The 18,569-nt window shown below is 38.6% G+C and overlaps 1 protein-coding gene across 12 annotated transcripts in view; it reads right to left on the reverse strand.

Moving 5' to 3' along the window:
• The window catches only part of Hecw1 (HECT, C2 and WW domain containing E3 ubiquitin protein ligase 1), a 296,852-nt gene that overhangs the window by 49,526 nt on the left and 228,757 nt on the right, over positions 1–18,569 (reverse strand). For all 12 annotated transcript variants that reach the window (XM_006516816.4, XM_006516813.4, XM_006516815.4 and 9 more), the window contains 3 exons: positions 9,585–9,719; positions 4,453–4,558; positions 2,315–2,411 (listed from right to left, as the gene is read on the reverse strand). In XM_006516816.4, coding sequence (XP_006516879.1) covers positions 2,315–2,411; positions 4,453–4,558; positions 9,585–9,719 — 338 coding nt within the window. The remainder of the gene's footprint in view (positions 1–2,314; positions 2,412–4,452; positions 4,559–9,584; positions 9,720–18,569) is intronic.

The raw sequence follows: 18,569 nt of genomic DNA on the forward strand, positions 1-18,569 counted from the left end.
ACTGCAAGGAAACTCACAGGACTGACTCGTCTGGCTCCTATAATCCTCCCTCTGCCTCTTCTGTGGGATTCTTCAAGTTCTGTCTAATGTTTGGCTGACAACATTACAACTTTACTCGTTAGCTTTTTCTTTTTAAATATACCTGAAAGTAATTCTGAAATGCATATTTAGTTACTGTGAATATATACAATGACATTTGTGGTTGGTTATTGTTAGAAAAGTTGGCTAATTGCTGCTGAAGTATAAAATCTAAAACTTTTTATGTTATTAGTATTTTAAAGATTATCATATACTTATATAATTTCCTCCTTCCCTTGTCTTGTTTCAAACCCCTCCTTGCTTTCTTCCAAATCCATGGTCTTTTTTTTGTCACTAATTGTCATTACATACATATATAACTGGAAACCTAGCTAACTAGGCGGGGTTTATGAAATCACCGATTTTTGTGGAGAGCCTAAAACTACCACTTTACTAAACCAGTACTATCCCTTGAGGAGGGCCTAAAACTACCAATTTACTAAACCAGTATTATCCCTAACTGTATTGTACATTTATCTTCATACCACAGATAAATGCAAACCTCACCTCTCATCAAAGCAACTTCTCTTGCCACAGGCAGAAACTATTACAGAAAATCACAATGAACCAAAATGCAGACCTTTAGAGCTCAGTCCCAACAAATACATTTACAACACAACAACTCCTTGTAACTAAGGCTCAGAGACCATTGCAGAAAGGTGGGTGAAAAGATTGCAGGAGACAGAGGAACAGGGAGATTGCTGTAAGATTGCTGTAAGTGTCTTCTTGGATTGTTAGATGCCACACCCATAAAGTCTCACCAAGATGACTGCCTAAACATGAGCTGAATCATGAGATGATGCCACTGCCTCAACCCAGTAAAGGCCTATAGGTAACTAAGGGATGCTTAGAGCAGGAGAAGTGCTATTCCTCAGGGAAGAGAAGCAGTTGGTTATATAGTACAAAATCATCAACCCTGAACAAGTAACACTGTACATACTGAACAGGTTGTATTTATGAATATATATTAAATATTATATTGCATACATTATATAATAAGAAATAATGAAAAAATAAGGCCAAGAATCTGAAAAAGAGCAAGAAAGGTTATATTAAAAAGAAGAAATGGAAGAGGAAAATGGTATAATTATATTAAAATCTCTGCCTGCCATATTATCCAAGTATTATCTTTGAGAATGCTGTGAAAGATGGAAGGCCCCTATTGCATTGTAAAGACTCATCTTCAGCCAGAGGGCAGAAACTTCTGAAAATCAAGATAAATTCAACCATCAGGATGGCAGAAGACAGGAGCCTAGCATAGCTTTTTTCCAAGAGGCTCTACCAGCAGGTGATTGAGACAAATGCAGACACTTACAGTCAACCATTAGACTGAAGTCGGGGACTCCATGGATGAGCTGGAGGAGGGACTGAAGGAGCTGAAGGGGATGGCAACCCCATAGGAAGACAACAGTATAAACCAACCCAGACCCCTAGGGGCTCCCAGAGATTAGACCACCAACCAAAGTGCATGCATGGGCTGATCCGTGGCCCCAGGCAGAGGACTGCCTTGTCTAGCTTTGGTGGGAGAGTTTGTGCTTAATCCTGTTGAGACTTGAAGCTCCAGGGAAAGGGATGTGGGGAGAGTGATTGGGGTGGGTGGGGGAGCACCCTCTCAGAGGCAAAGGTGATGGGGGTGAGGTGAAGAACTTTTGGAGGGGTGTCTGAGAAGGCAGGACAACATTTGGAATAAATAAAACACTAAAAAAACAGGAGCAAAGAATATTTAACATGACTCATATATAATAGGATTTAAGTAGTTAGCATACACATAATACTTTGTGTTTGCTTATTTTTGAAGGTTGTCACCTAATTGCTTTAGCAATGGAACAATTATATTTCAAAACTAAAAATAATTTAGATAGTGATATATATATATGTAATGTATATAAAAGCTATGTTATACACACACACACACACACACACACACACACACACACACACACACACACATACACACACACATATATATGTAATGTTTATAAAAGCTATGTTGTTCCCTGTCTGTTTTCCTCCAAGTCAGTTGAAATAATTTTAACATTATGTAACTTGATAGGACTAGCTTCTTTGAGAAACTTTCTAGAACATTAGACCCTTCCATTTTAGTGCTCAACCTAAAACTTATACACAGAGACGAAAGGTAGCATAAACCTCACTGGCCCACTCCACAGTGCTGCTTTACAACCTGGGAAAAACCCTGGAAGGATCAAGTGCTCTAGGGTTGGGAGATGAAACCTACCTGAGTGTGTGGTTTCTTGCCAAGCTTGGCTGACGTTCTTGTAGCATTTCAAAAATGTTTGGCTGGCGAAGAAATGCCACAATCTTGTCATTGTATGCTGAAACAGAAAAGAAAATGCAGAACAATGGTTGAGGAAGATGACCATAAAATGCCCACTCGATAATAGGCATAATAATCATAGGCAAAGAATGTAATCATTTGAAGTACTCATAAGAAAGCCAAGCTCCTGTATAAAACCAGGATACAATAGCATTATTATCTTAAAAGATATGAGTAAAAGTGAATTGGATCTGAGTAGTTATCTGTAAATGACAGGATAGGGCTACTTCATCTATGTGTAGATGGAAGATGAAGATCAGCACAGCTCTCCTGTGAGGACATCTGTATTTATGGTTCTTTCCCAAAGCTATTATGACAAAAAAATCCTTTGTGAATTCAAGGAAAGCCTTTTCTGAGTGTTGGGCCCTTGATGCCATGGCTTTATTTTGGCCTTCCATTCACAGGGATGAAAACACATTATTTACTACCACATCAATCTGCTTAATACAAGTGCTTTGGAATTAAATAGTTGAAATTGTGAATAATGACTGTGCAAGGCTTCCTCCTACACACATGGAAAGAGAAGTATAGACTAAATACTACAAAAAACAACCATCTTATTCAGCTGTCAATCAAGAATCTCCATTGGTGCAGTGATGGCATTAATGCGACAGAGGGTTACCTACCCTTTTTAAAACTGATTTAGGATCTGCTCTGCAGGAGGGATCCCAAGTCTGATACTCTAAACCTGATTAAGAACTATAGCTGGGGAGGTCATAGCCTTGGGAGAGAACATACCATTTTTATGCTGATAAAAAGGCAAAGTTTCAGACTACCTTTTTATATTTATCTTTGGAGTGCAACTTTAGACACCCACAGAGAAGCTTCTTTGTTCAGTGGATAGTGGTTCCTCAAGAACCTTACAACTACTCAAAATGTAGAGAGTAGGTGACTGGATTACACAGCCCTAAATGGAACCACTGTAGCACACCCCCTCCTCTCAAGGCTCACTATACACAACAGAAAATAGGGCAGAAAGATTCTTAGAGTCTGGTTTGGGAGGACTGGGACAAAACAATGTCTTCTGGATATGACAGGGCTATTTTACTTATGAACATACAACAAGCTGTAGTTACCTACCTACCTACCTACCTGCATAAAACCAAGCCAGTCATCCAAGCATGTATGTGGAGAGACACCTGATGCCCCATCCCTATCTGAAGAGTTATTAGCACTTGATGTTGATAACAGAGGGAGGGTCATTTTTTTTCTATATTTGTAATCCTTCGGTAGGATTACAAATTTACCAGTAGATGGTCCCATACCCATGTGTATATGGGCAGCACTAATGGAATGTGGTGGGTTAAAAGTAGAATAGGGTTAGGCGGAGTTGGACTGGTAGGTAGACTATGACACATTGTATACAGGTATAAAATTCTTAAAGATAAATTAAACTCACTATATTAAAAAACCAGCACCTGCATGTAGATGGGTGTAGTGGCAGAGGCTTATAATCGGAAGTCTACTCAGAAATCTAATGCAGATAGATCTTGATTCAGTGCCTGCCTGGTCTATAGAGAATGTTTAAGTCTAGCCATAGCAACTTAGTGTAACCATGTCCCAAAACATTAAAATGTGGAGATATAGATTAATGATAGATAACAATAATAAACAAATAAACCAACAAACAATTCAAAGCCTTGCAGCAACAAGAAAATGAAGCAATTATTTCACTTAAATCTTGTTTTTTCTTTCTGAGTTTAATTGATTATTGAATAGAATAGAAAAAAAGAGCAAGAGGATATAGAAGAAAGGACTAATGGAGATGAAGAGGATGAGAGAAAAGTTGTGATGTGTCATGAAAGAGGAGAGGCCAGGCATGGTGGTGCATGCCCTTAATCCTTGAGTAGAGAGTAGGAAGAATCTTATTTGTTTTCAGAGAGCCTAGTCTACATAAAATGTGCTAAATGTACCCAGTGAGAACCTGTCTCGAAAGGAAAGAAGAGAATGAATGTGTAGGACTGTTGAAAGGTTCACAGTAAAGACAGCAGTGCTTTAAGCATTGGGTTGCTAGAGGCTCAATGACTTAGAATACATACCCAGTGGCAAGGATTCATGTTGATGTTGGCTTCGAATAGCAGCTATTAGGCTGTGTCCTGGTCTGGCCAGCAAAGATGCTCCTCTGTTTCTAGAGACTTCTGAGGCCTAATTTAAAATAAAAGTGTAGGATTGGAAATCTGCCATCAATTACAGATTTTCCTTGAAAAATCATTTCTTTTCTGCATGAAAGTTAAAATATCTTGGTATTACCTAGACTCAGAAAACAAAAGTAAAACTTTTAAAGTGATGAGAACCAAACAAAGTTTAAAAATTGAGTAAGTGGAATGTTGGGTGTGTCATTTTGTAAAAGTGATTGGGCCAAATGCCATGAATACTAATCAGAGCATTGACCAGAAACATTGGAGAAATAAATTCTATATAAGCAATATATACTAGAAATATAGATCTATGGTTTTCTTTTCAGACAGTTGGTACTTATCTTCAATATTGATGTGGGATGCACCTGCTCTTTAGATAGTATTGGCCATCCTCAAATAGCCCTCTTGGTTTAGCATCCATTATTCCAATGACTTCTCTGGTTTCTTTCTACATTGTATCTTTATTACCACTTTTTTTTTTACCAAATAAAATTATTATATTCAATTTACACACATAAAATCTAGGGTTTCAAAATATAAATTTATCCAATGTTTTCAATTGTGTGAGAGAGGACCAGGACTCTAACTAATATTTGACTGTAAAGTGTATATTTATATCAAACCCTACTACCAGTCTGCACTGTTTGTGTTGAAAATTTTAGCAAAATCTCCTGTGATAAATATCTTTGTTTAGCTTAACACCCATATTTATGATGATTAATTGAAACATATGTCAATTTTGAAAATTAATCAAGCTCTTAAGATCTAAAACATGGTAATAATTTTTCTATCATGAGTCCACATATATTTTGTCTTTTAAGACCTTAGAGCCCTCCATTGTGGTACATTGTTGTAATTTTAGATGTCTGGATATAGAAGCAGGGAATAAGAAGTTTGAGGCTAGCCTAGTTCTCAACCAGTCCAGGTTACTTGGGTGAGACCCTGTCTTAATACCAAAGCAAATCAACCAACCAACCAACCAACCAACCAACCAACCAACCAACCAACCAAAAAACAAACAGAGACCAAGACAGTATAGATTTTCTACTTTGTAATATTTATCAGATATGTCAGCTAAACTGTAAAACTTGAAAAGTATGATAAGTAAGCCTTAATATATTTAACAACTTTGAAAAGAACCTAGTTATGATACTTAATAAGGTATTAAATTCTAGTCACAAAGGACCTGCTCCTCATAGAATAACTAAGTCACACTTCCATACTCTGTAGTGACATAAAACAATATTCCTAGTACACCAAAGTGTGCTGCCAGTCAGTATCTGACCACAGTACTCAGCCTCTCTTCTAGTTAGGTTGTGAATCCATCATTTTCCCCTTCTGGTCCTTCTCATTGTCCGTAGCTTATTTGAGAGACAAGAATTAGATTCTATGCCACACTGATGGACTTTCCACTTAGCACTTAACTCTGCCCAACTGGTGTAGTTAGAAACCAGCTTTCAGAGCAGGAGCTGCAGCAGCACGCTTTAGTCTCAAGCAAGTGGACACAACTCACAGCAGGGAATGAAGGTTTTTTGAGTAGATTATTCAGTATTAATCTCCATATTTTCTTCATCAATTAATAAACATGTAAAAACTTTTCTGAAACTGAAATGATATGGGTTTTTTCTTGGATGGAACTATTCCAGTTCACATTAATGTGTGTTTTATACATAGTAATGAGAGAATTCTTGATGATTACTTGTGTGTGGACAAGTGATGAATTATAGACAGAAATTGTAGAAATAGATACATCTGAAATTTGAGCTACAGATGACGGGGGGACCTGACTTTAGGAAACCCCTTTTGTCCCATTCCCAAGGAAGGTATTGTAACTTGGTGGGTTATGTTGAAATGAATAAGGCTTTTAAACAAAGGGCTTCCTCCTTCCTATTCCTGGCTCCATGGAGAATTAGTGTTGTAGGCCTGCGTCAGAGAAAAATGGTGCTTACTTCTGAGCTTACTGGGAAAATTAACCCAGACCGAAAAGTTTAAGAAGCCAAATGAATTTAGAAAAGTAATGAATATGATTCTTCAGAAAGGGAGAAGACTTTCATTGCTCAGCAGAAAGTAGTTATAAGCAGGAAAAGATCAAACCAGGGAGGAGACTATAGGATGGGGATAGAGTAATCACCGGACATGGTTTTTCCTTTTTCATTTCTCTATCAGTTATTAGTCCATGATTCTATTATTGAAGTTCTCTCCGGGGTCTTATGGAGACCATAATTATTCCATTTGTTTATGCTTAAGTGATATCACCGTTTCTGGTTACCACTTCACAAGCTCCTCCCCCCCATACCACATCTGCTCTCTCCCCCATTCCCTTTATCTCTATGAGGGTGCCCAGCCCACCCACCCACTTCTGCCCCACCACTCCAGCATCCCCCTATGCTGGGGCATCAAACCTCCACAGAACCAAGGGCCTCTTCTCCCTTTGATGTCAGGCAAGACCATCCTCTGCTACATATGTGTCTGAAGCCATGAATCACTCCCTGTGCACTCCTTGGTTGGTGGTCTAGTCCCTGGGAGAACTGTCAGCCAGCCAACATTGTTCTTCCAATGGGGTTGCAATCCCCCCCCTGCTCCTCCAGTCCTTCTGCCAGCTCCCCACCAGGTTCCCTGAGCTCAGTCTGATGGTTGGCTCCAAACATCCACATCTGAATTGGTTAGTTGCTGGCAGAAGCTACCAAGGAACAGTCACACCAGGTTCCTTTCAGCAAGAGCCTCTTGGCAACAGCAACAGTGTTGGGGTTTCGTGTCTGCAGACAGGATGGATCCCCAGGTGAGGCAATTCCTGGATGTCCCTTCCTTCAGTCTCTGCTCCATTTTTTGTCCCTGTCTTTCCTTTGGACAGGAACATTTCTGGGTTAAAAACTTTGAGATGGGGGGTGGCCCCATCCCTAAACTGGGGGCCATGCCTATCTCCTGGAGGTGGTCTCTATAGGTTCTATCTCCCCTTCACTGTGTGCATTTTGGCTAAAGTCACCCCATTGGGTCCTGGGAATCCCTCACTTCCCTGACATCTGGGACCCTCCAGTGGCTATCCCCAGTTCCTCGTCCCCCACTGCTACACACTTTTATTCAATTTCCTGACTCTCTGTACCTTTCTTCCATCCCCGCCAGTACATGATACTGCCCCCCTTATTTCTTCCCCTCTCTTCCAGGTCCCCCCTCCTCCACCTCCTATTCATCCTTCAATGAATGTCTGAAGCATCGACACCCTGATCTTCCTTCTAAGCTCCCTATGGTCTGTGGGTTGTATCATGGGCATTGTGAGCTTTTGGGCTCATATCCACTTATCAGTGAATACATACAGTGTATGTTCTTTTGTGTCTGGGCTACCACACTCAGGATAATATTTTCTGGTTCCATCCACTTGCCTCCAGATTTCATGAAGTTATTGTTTTTAATAGCTGAGTAGTACTTCATTGTGTAAGTGAACCAAATTTTTTTTAATCCATTCTTCTGTTGTGGGACATCTAGCTTATTTCCAGCTTCTGGCTATTATAAAGAAGTCTGCTATAAATACAGTGGAATATGTGTCCTTATTACATGTTGGAGCATGTTTTGGTTATATGCCCAGTAGTGGTATAGGTGGGTCTTCAAATAGAACTATTTGCAATTTTCTCAGGTGGCAGTCCCACCAGCAACAAAGGAATGTTCCTCTTTTTCCACATCCTCAACAGTATCTGCTGTCACCCAAGTTTTTGATCTTAGCCATTCTGATTAGTGTGAGGTGGAATCTTAGGGTTGTTTTTTGATTTTCATTTCCCTGATGACTAAGGATGTTGAACATTTCTTTAGGTGCTTCTCAGACAGTCAATATTCCTCAGTTGAGAATTCTCTGTTTATCTCTGTACCCCATTTTTAAATAAGGTTTTTTGATTCTCTGGAGTCTAACTTATTGAGTTGTTTATATTTGGGATATTAGCCCTCTATTGGATGTAGGGTTGATAAAGATCTTTTCCCAATCTGTGGGTTGCCATTTTGTCCTATTGGCAGTGTCCTTTGCATTACAAAAGCTTTTCAATTTTATGAGGTTCCATTTGTCAACTGTGGATCTTAGAGCACGAGCCATTGGTGTCCTGTCCAGGAAGTTTTCCCCTGTGCCTATGTGTTCTAGGCCCTTCCCTACTTTCTCTTCTTTTAGATTCAGCGTATCTGGTCTTATGTGGAGGTCCTTGACTTGAGTTTTGTACAAGGAGATAAGAATCGATCGATTTGCATTCTTCTTCACACTGACTGCCAGTTGAACCAACACCATTTGTTGAAGATACTGTGTTTTTTCCATTGGATGTTTTAGATTCTTTGTCAAAGCTCAAATGACCATAGGTGTGTGGGTTCATCTCTGGGTTTTCAATTCTATTCCATTGATCTACCTGCATGTCTCTGTATCAATACCATGTGTTTTGTTTGTTTTTTTGTGTTTTTGTTTTTTATCACTATTGATCTGTAGTAGAGCTTGAGGTCAGGGATGATGATTTCCCCCAGAAGTTCTTTTATTGTTGAGAATAGTTTTTGCTACCATGTTTTTTTTTTTTTTTGGTTATTTTAAATGAATTTGAGAATTGCTCTTTCTAACTCTATGAAAAATTGAGTTGGAATTTTGAAGGATATTGTGGAGAGAATATTTTAAAGAAAGATTTTAAGTCAGTCATATACCAAATATCACCAATCGGGTCCTTTTAGTAGCATTTGCAGGCTACTGATTGGCAGTAGGGTACTTTTGATATCCTATGTGTGTATAGATGTCTCTTGACTTTATGTTTTGAGTTTCCTTTAAACCGTATAGATTTTTAGGAATGGTGGCTTGAACAAAGGAAAGAGCAGAAGGAAGATAGCCTGAGACAAATCAAGGCAGCTAATGGGCACCCCATAATAATCACTCATTCTTCCACTGGAAAATATCAATATGCCTTCATCTCTCACAGGACAGACAACTCTAGATCATGAAAACTAAGAAGTTAAGAAAAATTTCATGGCCCCAGAGAAGAACAGAGACTTGGAAACAATGATTCATGGCAGAGAGAACATACCTCCCCAGCACTGTAACTCCGGAGCCTCTGGAGGTGCTGTCGGTGGGTTAGATGATTGGGAAGACGGCCATTCTGAAGAGGGATTCGGGGATCTATGAAAGTAGTAGCTCGACTGTTGTGGTCCACGAAGAAAGACTGCAGATGGACAGTAAGACAACACACTGTGAGAGGTAGAGCTGATATTCTATGACTCTTACAGGACTCAGTTTAATAGTTTCATTTCCTGGGCTGTGATCAAATACTTGAACAAAAGAAATTTAAGGAGAGAGAGTTTGTCCTGGTAGACAGGTAGAGGATACCTTGATCATGATGGGAATATTAAGGAAGCAGGAGCTTGAAGCAGCTGCATCCACAATCAGGAACCAGAAAGCAAATGGATGCATGCTGCTCCCCAGTTCCCCTTCTCATCTATATAGTCCAAGATGCTGGCCAGAGAAAAGTGTCTTATCAGAGGATGGCTCTCCCCACCTCAATTAATGTAATTGAGAAAATCCTGCACACATGTTCAAAGACCATCACTTAGATGCTTCTAGATTCTGTCAAGATGACCATTAACACTGGCCATCATAATCATCATACCTATTCTTGGCCCTTTATCTTCCACATAATTTAAAATCTACCTGACACTCACCTAATAGATGAGGAAAACACATGGGCATTCAACAGTACTTGGATGAAGTGAATAACCAAGTTTCCCCAAAATCACACTGTAGAGAGACAACTACAAAAATAGTTTTTGAGATTTTTCCCTTAAATTTTTCTTTTTCTCATGGCAATATAAAAATATCTATGTGTTCTATACACATAAAAAGATATACTTTTGTTATAAGAAAATTTCATATCCAAATTCCTCCCAGAGAGAACTGGTCTCCCAGGAGTACTGACACACAGGCTTGTAGTAGGGACAAGCCACAGTCAGAAACAGCAAGACCAACTAACACCAAAGATAACCAGGTGTCAAGAGGCAATGGCAGGAACATAAGCAACAGAAACCAAGGATATTTGGCATCACTAGAACCCAGTTTTCCCACCACAGCAAGCCCTGGCTACCCCAACACACCAGAAAAGGAAGATTCTGATTTAAAATCACATCTCCTGCGGATGATAGAGGACTTTAAGAAGGAAATAAGGCTGAGAAGCACCTGAAAAAATGTTCAGCATCCTTAATCATCAGGGAAATGCAAATCAAAGCAACCCTGAGATTCCACCTCACACTAGTCAGAATTGCTAAGATCAAAAATTCAGGTGACAGCAGATGCTGGTGAGGATGTGGAGAAAGAGGAACACTCCTTTATTGTTGGTGGGATTGCAAGCTTGTACACAACTCTGGAAATCAGTCTGGTGGTTCCTCAGAAAATTGGACATAGTACTACTGGAGGATCCTGCAATACCTCTCCTGGGCATATATCCAAAAGATGTTGCAACTGGTAATAAGGACACATGCTCCATTATGTTCATAGCAGCCTTATTTATAATAGCCAGAAGCTAGAAAGAACCCAGATGTCCCTCAACAGAGGAATAGATACAGAAAATGTGGTACATTTACACAATGGAATACTACTCTGCTATTAAAAAGAATGAATTTATGAAATTCCTAGGCAAATGGATGGACCTGAAGGGTATCATCCTGAGTGAGGTAACCCAATCACAAAAGAACTCACATGATATATACTCACTGATAAGTGGATATTAACCCAGAAACTTAGAATACCCAAGTTACAAGTTGCAAAACACATGAAACTCAAGAAGAACAAAGACCAAAGTGTGGACACTTTGCCCCTTCTTAGAATTGGGAACAAAACACCGATGGAAGGAGTTACAGAGACAAAGTTTGGAGCTGAGATGAAAGGATGGACCATCTGCCATACCCGGGGTTACATCCCATTATCAGCCTCCAAACGCAGGCACCATCGCGTACGCCAGCAAGATTTTGCTGAAAGGACCCTGATATAGCTGTCTCTTGTGCCTGGCAAACACAGAAGTGGATGCTCACAGTCATCTATTGGATGGAACACAGGGCCCTCAATGGAGGAGCTAGAGAAAGTACCCAAGGAGCTGAAGGGGTCTGCAACCCTATAGGAGGAACAACGATATGAACTAACCAGTACCCCTAGAGTTTGTGTCTCTAGCTGCATATGTATCAGAAGATGGCCTAGTTGGCAATCATTGGGAAGAGAGGCCCCTTGGTATTGCAAACTTTATATGCCCCAGTACAGGGGAACGCCAGGGCCAAGAAGTGAGAGTGGGTGGGTAGGGGAGAGGGGGAGGGCATAGGGGCCTTTTGGGATAGCACTTGAAATGTAAATGAAGAAAATACCTAATTAAAAATATATATATATAAAAGAAGGAAATAAACACCTCCTGTAAATAAATACAGGAAAACACAGGTAAATAGCTAGAAGTCCTTAATGAGGAAACACAAAAATCCCTTAAAGAATTACAGGAAAACATAACCATACAGGTGAAGGAATTCTACAAAACCAAGTAGATCTAAAAATGGAAATAGAAACAATAAAGAAACCACAAAAGGAGGCAACCCTGGAGATAAAAAAACCTAGGAAAGAGATCAGGAGTCATAGATGCAAGCATTACCATTAGAATACAAGAGATAGAAGAGAGAATTCCAGGTGCAGAAGATACCATAGAAGACATTGACATAACAGTTAAAGAAAATGCAAAATGCAAAAAGCTCCTACCCCAAAACATCCAGGACACAATGAGAAGACCAAACTTAAGGATAATGGGTTTAGAAGAGAGTGAAGATTACCAACTTAAAGGGCCAGTAAATATCTTCAACAAAATTAAGGAAGAAAATATTCCTAACCTAAAGAAAGAGATACCCATAAACATACACGAAGCCTACAGAACTCTACATAGATTGGATCAGAAAAGAAATTCCTCCTGTCACATAATAGTTGAAACATGAAATGCACTAAACAAAGAAGGAATATTAAAAGCATTAAGGGAACAAGGTCAAGTAAACATATAAGGTCAGACCTATCAGAATTACAACAGATTTCTCATCTATAAAAGCTCAAAGATCCGGGGTAGATGTCACTCAGTCCCTAAGAGTATACAAATAACAGTTCAGGCTACTATACCCAGCAAAACTCTCAATTACCATAGGTTAAGAAACCAAGATATTTCATAACAAAACCAAATTTACACAGTATCTTTCCATAAATCCAGCACTACAAGATAATAGATGGAAAACACCAATAAAAGGAGGGAAACCACACCCTAAAAAAAGCAAGAAAGTAATCTTCTTTCAACAAACCCAAAAGAAGATAGCCACACAAACATAAAAATAGCATCAAAAATAATAGGAAGCAACAATTAGTATTCCTTAATATCTCTTAACATCAATGGACTTAATTCCCCAATAAAATGACATAGAGTAATAGACTGGATATATAAACAGGACTCAGCACGTTGCTTCATACAGTAAATGCACCTCAATGTCAAAAATAGACACTACTTCAGAGTAAAGGACAGGAAAACAATGTTCTGAGCAAATGGTCCCAAGAAACAAGCTGGAGTAGCCATGCTAATATCGAATAAAATAAACTTTCAACCAAAAGTTATCAAAAAATATAAGGATGGACACTTCATACTCATCAAAGGGAAAATCTACGAAGGAGAACTCTCAATTCTGTACATCTAATCTCCAAATACGAGGGCATCCAGATTCATAAAAGGAAGTTTACTAAAGCTTTTAGCACACATTCCACCTCACAGAATAATAGTGGGAGACTTCAATACCCCACTCTCATCAATGCACAGATCTTGGAAAAACAAACTAAACAAAGACACAGATAAACTAACAGAAGTTATGGATCAAATGGATTTAAGAGATATCTATAGAACATTCCGTCCTAAAAAAAAGAATATACCTTCTTCTTAGCACCTCATGGTATCCTCTCCAAAACTGACCATAACAGGCCTCAACAGATACAAGAAGATTGAAATAATCCCATGCATCCTATCAGATCACCATAGACTAAGACTGGTCTTCAATAGGAACAAAAACAATAGAAAACCCACATACACATGGAAGCTGAACAATACTCTACTCAATGATAACTTGGTCAAGGAAGAAATAAAGAAAGAAATTAGAGACTTTTTAGAGTTTAATGAAAATGAAGGATCAACATATCCAAACTTATGGGACACAATGAAAACAGTCCTAAGAGGAAAACTCATAGCTCTGAGTGCCTCCAAAAAGAAAATAGAGAGAGCATACATACACCAGCCGCTTGACAACACACCTGAAAGCTCTAGAACAAAATGAGCAAATACACTCAAGAGAAGCAGCCAGCAGGAAATAATCAACCTCAGGTCAGAAATCAACCAAGGAGAAACTATACTACAAGTAGAAAGAGAACTATACAAAGAATCAACAAACAAGGAGCTTGTTCTTTGAGAAAATCAACAAGATAGGCAAACCCTTAGCCAGACTAACCAGAGGACACAGAGACAGTATTCAAATTTACAAAATCAGAAATGAAAAGGGAGATATAACAACAGAAACAGGGAATTCAAAACATTATCAGATTCTACTACAAAAGCCTATTTGTAACCTCCCCCAGCCTGGTTCAGACTCAGTAGCCACTGAAAATTAGACCACCTGGGGTGGAGCCTTCCTGCCTAGATGGCTCTATTGTTCAGTCATTGTTGCTGCTCTCCTTCAAGACCTTGCTACCTGCTGAGAGGCCCCTGAGATATTCAGGAGAGTACACCCTATCCTGCATGTCACCATCACCTGCAGCTGGTTCTAGGCACCAAGAACGGATTGGCAGGAATGCCCCCCCCCCCCCCCCCCCACTTTATAAGCACAAATTGCTATTAAACATTTGCACCTTGATCAGGAACATTGACTTGGCCTCCATTATTGCTCTCTGCTCTCGACTGCCTAGTTTCTGTCTTTCAGCCCCCGTCTGCCACCCAGGTGTACCTGGTCCATGTGAGCCGCCGGCCGGCTCACAACACCTATATTCAACAAAACTTGAAAATCTGGATGAAATGGACAATTTTCTAGATAGTTACCAAATACCAACGTTAAATCAGGATCAGATCAACCATCTAAACAGTCCCATAACCCCTAAAGAAATAGTAGTCATTCAAAGTCTCTCATCCAAAAAATCCCTGGATCAGATGGGTTTAGTGCAGAATTCTACCAGACCTTCAAAGGAGACCTAATACCAATACTCTTCAAACTATCCCACAAAATAGAAACAGAAGGAACACTTCCCAATTCATTCTATGAAGCCACTGTCACACTGTGTATTATGCCTTTGAGATGGAATGGTTTCTGTCTAATCAGGAACTTGTCACAATTTCCTCTCCTAGAGGACTTCATAAGAGACTTTTTTCTATTTCTATCAAGTTTAATGTTCCTAATAGGTTTTAAAAACTGGCTGAGTGCATATTTTTGCTTCAGAAGATATGTATATTTAAGGGGCATTTAACTATTATAAATTATTTTGATGACTTAAAAATAATGAACATGCCATTAAATTGGTTTGTAATAATTCAGTACCCTTTGTTGCTAGATTTGTCTGTTTCTTTTCAATACAGTATTATAAATTTTACTAAATAATGCATAAGAAGAAAATGAAAGGGCTACAAATAGGAAAATAAGTCAAAGTATCCCTATTCATACATAGGATTCTACACATGAGCAATGATAAAGACTCACCCAAAATTTCTTAGACTTAATAAACACATTCAGCAAAATGGTGGTAACAAGCATAATCCCCAAATGAATAACTCCTTTATATACCAATAACAATTGTACCAAAAAATAAATCAGATAAACAATTTCATTCATGATACCCACTTTCACAAATGCAAATACTTGAGAATAAACCTAACAAAAGAAACAAATGATCTCTACAGTAAAAACTTTAAGACATTGAATAAAGAAAATTCCTTGTAAGTACTACAAATGTAGTGTATTTCATTAATAATTTTATTCATTAAGCATGACTTTTACTTATTTATTCTAACATTTTTTATTAGGTATTTTCTCCATTTACATTTCAAATACTATCCCGAAAGTCCCCTATATCCTACCTATAACCACCCTATACCCTGCTCCCCAACCCACCCACTCCTGCTTCTTAACCCTGGGGTTTCCCTGTACTGGGACATATAAAGTTTGCAAGACCCAGGGGCCTCTCTTCCCAATGATGGCCGACTAGGCCATCTTCTGCTACATAAGCATGACTTTTAATTATACAAATTGTATTAATTAATTATATAAAGTTTGTTAGAAGTATGTTTAATTTTGATATTTCTGAGATTCTATAGGAACACTGGCTTATTTTTCTTGAATGTCAAAGAGTAGTATGACAGAACTTGAAACAATGAAACAACTAAATGTATCATTGTTTTGAATAAATGGGGATTTAAACATTTTATATTTTTGAGGATTTTATATACAATTACTGTATTTACATAATTCCCACCCCTCCCCTGGCCTCTCCATCTCCTCTCATGTCTCCCTACTCCCTCTTAAATTCATGACCGCTATTCTTTTTTTTTAATTTTTTTTTTTAGTTTTTATTTTTTAGATATTTTCTTCATTTACATTTCAAATGCTATCCTGAAAGTCCCCTATACCACCCTCCCCCTGGCCCTGCTCCCCAACCCACCCACTCCTGCTTCCTGGCCCTGGCATTCCCCTGTACTAGGGCATATAAAGTTTGCAATACCAAGGGGCCTCTCTTCCCAATGATGGCCAATTAGGCCATCTTCTGCTACATATGCAGCTAGAGACACAAACTCTAGGGGTACTGGTTAGTTCATATCGTTGTTCCTCCTATAGGGTTGCAGACCCCTTCAGCTACTTGGGTACTTTCTCTAGCTCCTCCACTGGGGCCCCTGTGTTCCATCCAATAGATGACTATGAGCATCCACTTCTGTATTTGCCAGGCACTGGCATAGCCTCACAAGAGACAGCTATATCAGGGTCCTGTCAGAAAAATCTTTCTGGCATATGCAATAGTGTCTGAGTTTGGTGGCTGATTATGGGATAGACCCCTGGGTGGGGCAGTCTCTGGATGATCTCTCCTTCCTTCTCAGCTCCAAACTTTGACTCTGTAACTCCTATCATGGGTATTTTGATCCCCATACTAAGGAGTAACAAAGTATCCATACTTTGGTCTTCCTTCTTCTTGAGTTTCACATGTTTTAAAAATTGTATCTTGGGTATTTTAAGTTTCTGGGCTAATATCCACTTATCAGTGAGTGCATATCATGTGTGTTTTTTGTGATTGGGTTACCTCACTCAGGATGATATTTTCTAGTTCCATCCATTCGTCTAAGAATTTCACGAATTCATTGTTTTTAATAGCTGAGTAGTACTCCATTGTGTAAATGTACCACATTTTCTGTATCCATTCCTCTGTTGAGGGACATCTGAGTTCTTTCCAGCTTCTGGCTATTATAAATAAGGCTGCTTTGAACATACTAGAACATGTATTCTTATTACCAGTTGGAACATCTTTTGGGTATATGCACAAGAGAGGTATTGCTGGATTTTCAGGTAGTACTATGTCCAATTTTCTGAGAAACCACCAGGCTGATTTTCAGAGTGGTTGAACAAGCTTGCAATCTCACCAGCAATGGAGGAGTGTTCCTCTTAAAATTTATTTTCATCATATTTGTTTTTGATCCTCCAAAGACCAAGAATAATGCTCAATGAGTCTGCTTCCTTAAACAAATTGTTATGAAACAGGATCTACTTCATAGACATCTAATTATTTAGATCATAGGGATACACAATCATGATAGACATAAATTATTTTAGATTAACAGTTTCATTTTTAATATTTGATATATGCTTCTTTAATTGATGTTAATATTTAATATTCAGTTACTTCCTCTGTTCCTTTTGTTCTTGTTTCTTCTTTGTCAACTGTTGCTGCAATTATGTGTATTCATGTTTATGTTTTTGATTTCTTTTTTGGCCTAAATGTTTCCTATTGTTTCATACTACATTGTTTCTGTTACTATAGGTCTGTAATATTTTAAGATATGAAATTGTGATCCTTCCAGCACTGGTTTGTCTGTTTGTTTTAATTGGGATTGTTTTGGCTATTTTAGGGCTATTGTGATTCCATATGAATTTTTGGACAGATTGGTTTGTTTCTTTTTTGTGAAGAATAAGATGGAGATTTTGATCAGGATTTCATTGAATGGGCAAGAAGCTTTTGGGAAATTTTTAATTTTACTACATTTACTCTATTAATCAGTTAGACATGGTGGTAGGCTACAGAATCAGTTTGCACAGATCAATAGATTTCCCATACACTAACAACAAACTTATGAAGAAAGAGATCATGGACATACCTCCATCCACAATAGCCTTAAAGAAAATAAAATATCATAGAATAAACCTAACCAAAGAAGTGAAGGACCTACACAATAAAAATGTTAAATATGCTGAAAATAAACATTTTAAAATTTTCTGGGGATGGTGTAAGATACACAGGGTAAATCTAAGCACAAAATTTCATCAAGGAGGAAGAAGGAGCTATGACACTGACAAGGTGACGTGAACATAGAAAACAGAGCCCAACCTGACAGGAGGAAATGATCAGATTTCAACCAATGAAAGAAAAGGCCCCAAAGCACAAGACTCTCAGAAAACATTTTTATCCTTTCTATTAGAAGGCCCAACCAATTGAGTAATGTAGCTTTCCCTTCATCTTTAGCCCATAAACTAAAATAATTATCCTTTTCAATAGAATACTGAGCTCCTAGAATGTAGGATTCTTTATTTTAATTCTTTGTGGAACCCCAAGGCCAAGAATAATGCCTAGCATTTAGCTGGCCCCCAATAAATCTATATAGGGATGAAAGACCAGAATGTCACTGCAAAATAGTGGCATGTGTCCTTGGAGGTAATCAATAGCTCCCTGGTTGGATGTTAACACTAAACAAGAAAGAAATCATGCATGGAGCTGGAAACTTAGCCAG

This window comes from Mus musculus, chromosome 13 (genome assembly GCF_000001635.26).
Source record: "Mus musculus strain C57BL/6J chromosome 13, GRCm38.p6 C57BL/6J".
NCBI lineage: Eukaryota > Metazoa > Chordata > Mammalia > Rodentia > Muridae > Mus > Mus musculus.